Source organism: Megalopta genalis, chromosome 6 (assembly GCF_051020955.1).
Source record: "Megalopta genalis isolate 19385.01 chromosome 6, iyMegGena1_principal, whole genome shotgun sequence".
In the NCBI taxonomy this organism is placed as follows: Eukaryota; Metazoa; Arthropoda; class Insecta; order Hymenoptera; family Halictidae; genus Megalopta; species Megalopta genalis.
In genome coordinates, this window is record NC_135018.1 from 20,430,740 (window position 1) to 20,440,245 (window position 9,506).

At 29.1% G+C, this 9,506-nt stretch overlaps 1 protein-coding gene across 2 annotated transcripts; it reads left to right on the forward strand.

Annotated features, from left to right (window-relative positions):
- Window positions 1-70: 70 nt before the first annotated feature.
- Esyt2 (extended synaptotagmin-like protein 2) lies at window positions 71-9,475 on the forward strand. 2 transcript variants are annotated; one of them, XM_076523160.1, is made up of 18 exons: window positions 71-272; window positions 411-607; window positions 1,607-2,017; window positions 2,097-2,237; window positions 2,911-2,987; window positions 3,076-3,142; window positions 3,222-3,367; window positions 3,452-3,572; window positions 3,669-3,839; window positions 5,881-5,975; window positions 6,614-6,662; window positions 6,733-6,822; window positions 6,894-6,980; window positions 7,054-7,212; window positions 7,296-7,448; window positions 7,534-7,660; window positions 7,804-8,083; window positions 8,153-9,475. In XM_076523160.1, exons 3-18 carry the CDS (start codon window positions 1,685-1,687, stop codon window positions 8,478-8,480), a joined length of 2,424 nt encoding a protein of 807 aa, XP_076379275.1. In that variant the 5' UTR covers window positions 71-272; window positions 411-607; window positions 1,607-1,684; the 3' UTR covers window positions 8,481-9,475. The 2 variants fall into 2 exon arrangements, with proteins under 2 accessions (XP_076379275.1, XP_076379276.1); XM_076523161.1 differs by lacking the exon at window positions 5,881-5,975 and adding an exon at window positions 4,339-4,424 and having other exon boundaries at window positions 73-272.
- The last annotated feature ends 31 nt before the right edge of the window (window positions 9,476-9,506 follow it).

Sequence of the window (9,506 nt, forward strand, 5' to 3'; positions counted from 1 at the left end):
ACTTATAAGATAAGCACATGAGATAAGTTTTCAATACAACTACATATGTATATAATAAGTTTTTGTAGTTGGATAACACTATTCTACTGTTCTTACATTGAGCAACCGTCCTTCGTATTGAAATTTATTTCTGCAACCAAAAATTGTACAAAAAAAGGTAAAAAACACAAAAGTAGCCTTTATTTCACTTTTGTTCTACAAAATAAATGTAGTGAAGGTTATAAATTAAGAAAGCAAATAAAAACAATCATAGAGATTTTATCTTCAAATAGGTATGTAGCATGTTTGAATAATTAAACACTAAATAAAATTCGAGTACAATTTATAAAGTTGATATATTCAGCGGTGTTCATGTCATTTTCTATGAGTGTTAAGTTAGCTACCAATGCAATGCAATTCTATTTATACAGACACACGCATACTTTGCAAATATATATGTGTGGATATACATATATATATAACACGTAGTCACTTTGTGACTCACTTCGAGAGATTCTGCATACATGATACATATTGCAATAATTGATTGGACCGGAAAACATTCTATTATGCTTGCTGTCGCAGTTGCATGAAGTTATAAACACTACACGTACAACTAAAAGTTAATGTAAGCATTATCTACAATACAGAATGTATATCAATTTTTAACATAACTAACAATGTTTGCACACACCTTAAAATTTGTACGCATTAGCTATTTATATTTATTTAGAATACTAAACTGCAAATAGTATAAAATACGCAATAATACATATTCAAGAAGTATACAATCCGAAATAAAATTATACTAAATACTGTAGAGCGTATTAATCATATCAAAAGATTTCGTATTGTTTCTATAAAAAATTGATGACTCATTTCTCTTAGAAATTGTGTCCATTTAGATAAAGATTTTGATGGATATATATATATATATCTTTTCGTACATAAATTTTCCAAAAATAGAATTTCGTTGGGATCTGAATAAGAAACATAGTTAGACAGTTATAAGTATTTTATTATATTTAGTTACAAACTGTTAAGAATACAATTTGCAGTCTATTAATAAAAACACTGATGTAATTAAAACATTAAATTTCATATAAGGCTTACTTTATCTTATATTCGTTTTTACTTAAAAACCTACAATATTTTTTTCTTTTCCATACAGATGTTTTTATCTCAGTCATTAAAAAAAAGGATTTTGCCAAGAAATAAAGATACAAATTTTAAGCTTATTGTAAATATTTATGGTTAAAGATATTGCTTAAAAAATAGAAAGAATTACATCTCCCAGTTAAAAATGTACATCACATACATGAGTATAAATTATCTTATCTGTACTGAAAAATTTGATAGCCCATCAATAACTCTAAATATTTGACATAAGAAGATATAATGAATGATGGAATTTACTATGACTCATGTTTTTAGAACTACCTAATCAATCTCTTATTACAATTGCTATTTTAATTCTTTGTTCCTTCATAAGTGCGATAAGATATGTAAAAATAATTTTTTAGCAATATATTATTATTATTATTATTATTATCATCATCGAAACATTTAATTTATTATTTTAAATACAATTATTTAATATGTTATTTTTATGAATCTCCTTTTGCAGAGTCAATGCAAATAGATAAATTTTATCACGGTTAAAAGAACAGACTGTAACCTGGAGGATAATTATTATAACATATAAATGGAAGGCAAATGTGAAGATAATAATATTGCCAAGCCAAACCCTTGGCCATACATGAATATAGGTTCATTGACTATATCGTTTTTTACCAAATTGGCAACTGCTGGAATCATTTGGGGATGTGGATATTTCAATTTTAGTATAGCATGGTTGATTGCACCTGTTGTTTTAGCAACATGGAAAGCAGAAAGAAGAAAAGACAATGAATTGAAAGCAATCACTGCCAAGGCAAGCATAATGGCAAAAGAAAAGGAGTTGATAATGAGTCGATTAGATGAATTGCCTTCTTGGGTTTATTTTCCAGATTTTGATAGAGCTGAATGGTTAAACAAAGTATGTAACCCTTGCATAGAATGTGTCATTTTGAAATTTTCAATTTATATTAATTTCAATTACTTTCCTCTCACACAAGGTTCTTTATAAAGTATGGCCAAATATAAATCACTTTGCTCGAGAATTATGTAAGCAAAGTATAGAACCGGCTATTGTTGAAAAATTGACAGAGTATAAAATAAAAGGATTTCAATTTGACAGATTGGTTTTAGGCCGTATTGTAAGTGGATTTTAATAATTGATACAAAATCTTTTTATATGTAATAGAATTTTAATACCTATTAAAATAGTTATAGGTATTATATTTATCTATAGAAATAAGTATAATTTCATGATTAATTTTTTTTTTGGTTGCTGTAATAGTATTTTCAATTTAAAATGTTCATTGACTGCTATAAAACTTAAAATATCTTTTAAACGTTTTATTACATAAATTTTATTTATTAATTATACAGGGTGTCTCATTTAAGTTAAGGTTGTAAAATATCTCATAGAGACATTATTTAAAATAACAAATTGACACGTGTCTTGTAGTATTTCGAGTGGGGAGTCAAATGGCATTATTAATTTTTTAATATGTGGGCGTTTTTGTGGTTATTTCAAGGTCATCTATTATTTTGTATCATAAACCTATATTTTTTATTTTCAAGATTTTTACAATCTCAAATTAGATAGAACTTCCTTTATCTTTTTTCAGATAGCACAAGTATGATGTGTCACTTAATTGATAAAGCATTATTACAATTTTTTCGCACAAACAGATATTATTTGCGAGTTGATCTAATCTATATATTATGTATAACCTGAAGTTACTTTTTTAATATTTGATTTAATATTTGTTAATATTTCAATGTACATATATTGAAAGTATTCTAGTATTCACATGTTTACAGCCCCTGAAAATTTATGGAGTGAAAGCATATGATAAAAATACTTCAAGGAATGAAGTTATAGTAGATGCTGATGTTATGTATGTTTTTTATTCACGTTTATAATATTTTTAATATTCCTTTTTTACTTCTGATATTATTTATCTAATTGTTTATGTAATATCATAGGTATGCTGGCGACTGCGATATTACTTTTTCTGTTGGAAATATAAAAGGCGGTATTAAAGATTTTCAGGTAAAAAGTCATAAGTATACCTTTTTTCTCTATTCAGTATTTTATAAATTTAGTACCACAATTTACAACCAACTTTTAGATTCGTGGAATGATGAGAATAGTGATGAAACCATTGTTACCAGTTATACCTATAGTTGGAGGTGTACAAGCGTTTTTCTTAAATCCTCCAGCTATTAATTTCAATTTAGTAGGAGTAGCAGATGTCCTTGACCTACCCGGATTCAAGTATGATTGATTAATTTTTTTTACTTGAAATGTGCTTATCTTTTACGAAATGAAAATACAAACAATCGCATATTTTATTTATAGCGAAATTTTAAGAAAGACAATAATAGAACAAGTAGCAGCTTTCGTTGTACTGCCAAACAAGATTGTTATACCTTTAAGTGATGAAGTACCTGTTGAAACATTAAAAATGCCTGAACCTGAGGTGATTCTTCTTTATCATGATTTACTATGGTCTGTTACCTAAAATTATGACTAATGAAAGTATAAAACATTCATTATCTATTGTATTTTTGTGTAGGGAGTTTTAAGAATACATGTAGTAGAAGCAAAACATCTCATGAAAAAAGATATCGGTATGTTGGGTAAAGGAAAGTCTGATCCATATGCGATTATAAGTGTTGGAGCACAAGAATTTAGAACGAAAACCATAGACAACACTGTGAACCCAAAATGGGATTTCTGGTGTGAGGTACGCATGACATATTATTATAATAAATTAGACATTAATAGTATTTATTGCATGTGCTTTGCTATAATTTTTTATTGTAAGTCCATTAAAATTTCAAGTACAGCATCTTTCAGATGGTAAGAAATAATATTATTTATTCAAATAGAGCACAATACAGTAGAAAGAGTAGAACAAAATATAGAATATTTTCAGGTGCAAAGTTTACTTTTCATTTTTTAAATTTAATTATTCATATTTCTTCCGTGTTTTTATTTTTATACAATATGTTCATAGTCTTGTTTTAGTTGTAATATGTTGCTGATCTAACATTTATCACTATGATTTACTGGAGGACTTACTAGATACAACATTGTTTCATTTGCAGTAGTAAAATATAATTGTTAGTTTACATGTGTAGATCAGAAACATTTCAAACATTTTAAATCGTGTCAATCTAATTTAATTTCATATTTTGGTATGTATGTGTGTATGTGATGTGCGATGTGTTATGTGGAATTAGTGTGCCGTCTCATCGGCCATCGCTCAACAAATTACTGTGCTGCTGTGGGACTATGATGATACCAAGGGCGATGAAAGTCTTGGAAGGTATGGAAAATGATATTATAAATTTCTTTTTACATTTTATGCAAATGTAAAATCATTATAAAAAAAGATTTGATGTGTCTTGTATTAAGACACATTAAAATAAAAAAGTAATAAGAAATATTAAAGGTAGACAAAAGACTGTTCAAACAATTTTTAAAATTTAGTATGCTATTTCAGGATTAGTATTATTTATTAATATTTCGATATTATCACTATTTAATGATCACCTACACTTTTTCACAACATATTTTGATTCACATTAACATCGTTAAAGCAGTCACTGTTATTTGTAAAATATAAGCATGTCGGTGTTGTTTTGGATTACAGTGATATTGTTTATGAAATTGGATTTATGAGTGTTGTTTGTATGTATCACTTCACTGTGTGAGCAACTTAATGCTTTATCATAAGATTTCTAACAGTAGAATAGGGTATAGTAAAATACTTATTTCTTTAATAATATATTAATTTCCTTATAGCATAGTATAATAATTTTTCAATTCATTTATATTCATAGTCATTCTATGTGGCGCATATGTATGCAGTAATAATTATGATTTATAATGAAATTGTAATTATTATTATTATTATTATACGAACGAAAGATTTATAAAGCATTACCTTGATCTTTTATACTTTATATACATCATAATATTGACATACAGGCTGTGATCTGCTCATGTATAATGCAAATGGCTAAGGTGTCTCTGTGGGATAGGGATGCAAGCGTTCCATGTGTTCATTATGATGACTTCCTTGGCAGGTAGTTGATGGGTTTATAAAAAATTGTAATACAATTTTAACAGCAGTTACGAATGTTGATCTACTAATTTTTGCACGTTTGCATTATGTTTATAAATCTTTCTCACAATAGCAATGTAATTTTCCATAATTTGTGTTTTTTTATATCAACTTCTAACAAAGTTTTATATTAAAATGTACATACATATTAATGTGCCATATGCTTATGTGGACCTTATTTATTTATTATATTATTTTAGTAATGAGTGATATTTTTTGTATCATTACTCTAGAAATAGTTTTATTGCAGCCATTAAATTTATTGTATATTTCGTTTATTGCTATATATGCTTTGTTGTATTAAGGTGGTCTTTAACTACAGAAGTCATTTTTGACTGAAAAAATATACTTTATTGGATCTAAAATGATGATTTTCTCTCATAGGTTTCATAGAAAAATTTGTAGTTGTAAGATAAGGACTGCCCTAATGTAGCATAAGTTTTAGTAATTTGTATGTAACAGCATTAATAATTTTTTTTATGTATTCTTGTTTTCTATAATTTAATCTTAGATGCAAAATCTTTAGTTGATTTTCTGATATGTTTCAACTTCATAATTTTGAAACTATGCTTTTAGTTTATTTTTTAGATTTATGAGAGTGATTAGGTGACTGTAGTTGTCAAATAAGAAACTAAACTAGATTGTATGATGACAGTTTATAGTGGATAAGAGCTTGGGGGCCTATTACAACAGAGTGGTTGCCCATCTCTTTGACAAAGACAACGCTGGTCAAGATGATCCACTTGGCAGGTATTGCTACTTGCAGCAAGTACATTTTTCCAGGAATAGAATGCATTTGGAGATTCTTCTATAATTAGTTTAGAGAAAATTACTATCTTTAGTTTCTGTAGACTGCGCGCTTGAAAATCTTGAACTACTTTGAAAAATGTAATTGTACTATCAGTATGGTGCATGTTATGAAGAGATGTTCATAAAACATGATGAAGTTATACAGAAAAACTTTCATGACGTCTATGTGTCCTTTACAGATACAGTGAAACAATAATTCATTGTCACCACATTACTCTTCTCATTTCGTTATTAATTATATATTTCAAGAAATAAACTTTTATTAACGAAATAAATCAATTCTCTATAATGCTGCTTATATGACTATGAATGTATGTAATGTAAAATATATGGTGTTTATTTGCAAAATGAATAGCATGAAAATGAAAGGGAATTGCTTTTATTACGTGGATGCTTCATAATTGCATGAAGCATGTCTAACACTCAGCACATAGGTCATCAATCATACCTGCATATTCATCGTGATACAAATGATTCAAATGATAAGCTTGAATATAATATAAATATATATAAGCGTTACAAGCAAAATAAATTTTATTCTTACTAAATATACCATTTTTTGTGCTGTAATAATATAGAGCTAGTATCGAAGTCAGTCGAGTGAAGAAGAAAGGAACTATTGATACGGTAAGCAAAAACTACAATACTTATATTACAGGAATAAACTTTGCAATAATAAACAAAAACCATTTTTTAGTGGGTCTCGTTAGAACAAGCAAAACATGGCATGGTTCATCTACGATTAACGTGGCTCCAATTTTCTAAAAACATTGCTGACCTAAAGACAGTATGTATTATTAAGGAATGCAATCTTAAATATTTAGAAAATGTTAATATACATAATATTTTTACGTGCAGGCTTTGATGGAAACCCAAGAACTACGAATAACATCGATGAGCACAGCTCTCCTCATTCTTTACATCGATTCAGCAAAAAATTTGGCGGTACGAATACAAACTTGATGCATTAAACGTAGAACATATCCTAGATTTGGCAGCAAACAAATTTTAATTTCAGTGTATTCGAGGAAACAAACAACCTGATGTTTATCTCGAAGCGAGTGTTGGAGGAGACAAAAAAAGAACAGCCACTCAGTTACGATCTTGTGATCCAGTGTGGGAACAAGGTTTCACGTTTTTAGTTAGCAACCCGGAAACTAGCATTTTGCACATTAAGGTTTTACAAAATTCTACAAAAATTTCAGTTAATTAATTTTTTCTGCTGTAAACATGTTTTATCTGATATATACTAACTTTTAGATTACAGATGAAAAGACTAGTCTCGTTGTAGGAGAAATGAATTACAATATTTCTCTGCTTCTGAAGGAGAATAATCTTGAAATTACACAACAGCCTCATGATCTTCAAATGGCTGAGTCTGATAGCAAACTAATACTGTCCATGTCCTTAAGCGTACGTTTCTTCATATTACTTAAATCATTAAATAAACTGAAAACATTGTGTTCCTGTTGTACATGCATATCGTTTGCTTTTACAGATTTTGAAATATGAAGAACCTGAACCTACTTCAGAAGAGGACGATGACGATCACGACATTACTCAGTTAAATAAAAGAATTGAACGCCAAGAATCAAATATTAGTAATACGTTCTCTTCTTCTAGTCGTAAGTGATGTCTTAATTAGTACATCACACTATTCGACAAAAGTTAATTCGAGAAAAATGCGAAAAATACATGTGTATATCATAATTTAGGAAAACAAATAATTACATATAGGGGAAAGTATCACATAATAATATTTTTTCAGTTCCACCTAGTCCGTTGAAAAGACAACCGTCAAAGGAGTCAGTTAAGAGTTCACATAGTACAGGATCAGGCGCAGGCAACGCAATTGAAGAAACAGGTTCACCGAATGAAGAAGTAGTCGTTATTCATACCGTTTCATCTCTTACAGGAAGTCCTCAATTACTTCATAGAAACCTAAGCGTAACATCATCGTCAGGCGATGCTAAATTGGGACGAATACAATTATCGTTGCGTTATAGCGTTCAAAGGCAAAAGCTTATAGTCGTAGTACATAAGATAGCGTAAGTAAATTATGAACCTAAGAATTTGTAAGTTGTATAGCTTGTACACTGAATTCTTTCCTGTTGTAGTAATTTACCTTTGCCACATAATGATCCGTACAATATACCGGATCCATACGTAAAACTCTACCTGTTACCGGATCGCCATAAGGAAACCAAACGCAAAACAGTTGTGATGAAGGACAACTGTAATCCAACTTTTGACGAACAATTTGAATATGTTGTTTCTCAAGGTGACTTGAACACCCGTACATTGGAAATCTCAGTATGCACCCAGAAGGGCTGGTTATCTGCTGGAAGCAAAGTAATGGGTCAGGTGCATATAAATTTAAGTGACATCGACGTTACAAAATCTTCGACGAGCTGGTACGATTTGCAACCAGAGACTAAAGACTAGAAAAGGAAGAAACGCAAGTGGAGATTCGCACAGTTGTTCATGTGTTTCTGAAAACTGCTTGCTGCTGAATTTTCATAATGCAATCTTTCGAAACGTCAAATTTAAGTGAAGTGACCTGATAAACGAAACAAGAATCGCAAGACGCAAATTTGTTATTTGAGACTTTACAAGATATATGAAAGTATCAACAGTTATTTTTATTTATTTATACTTGGACCGTCCACTGTCACTAAATGTTTTGTTTCCGTAGATGCCATATTCACCGATTTATATTATTTGAGCTTATAGAATATTTTTTATGATAGTGAGTGCTATCGAAATGGTCTATTCTTACAAAGTATTTATGTGATGAGCACAAAAATATACGTATATATTACTATCGTATACATGCTACTAGCTTAGACAGTTAAAAGTCATGTGATTTAATATTTTATATAAAAGTTTAATTAACGTTGAATTATCATATTGTTTTACGTTTAATATTACAAACGCTGGATGTTTGTGTTTTGCTTTTGCTACGCTTAACTTCTATTCTACTTTGTTACTAATTCTTATTATACATGTACTACTAACTCTATAGACGATGCATTTATATATCATATACGATATACTACTAAGTTTATTATCTGTTATGTAATTCTATGATGTGCACATTGTATTATTATATAAGACAGGCCTGGGCGAGTACACATAATATGGGCATCCCCGCGTGGAGCACATAAGAAATAATGTCATATCGTTTCTCGTGTTGCGTGAAAGTATGAATGATATCTGGAACCACATTTGGCTCACGAGTCGCGACTCGCCCAGGTCTGATATAAGGAATATCATGATCAAAAATACTGATCAAAGTTTATTATTAGCATAAGCTATTAAATGAAATTAATATAACACATATATACATATACATATATGTATGCATGTATGTTATGTTTATACAAGAGTTTTTGCTATATTGTATATTACTATATCTAATATATGAAGCAGAAAGTTTATGTATTTGTTATGTGTATTTCAAACGGTAAA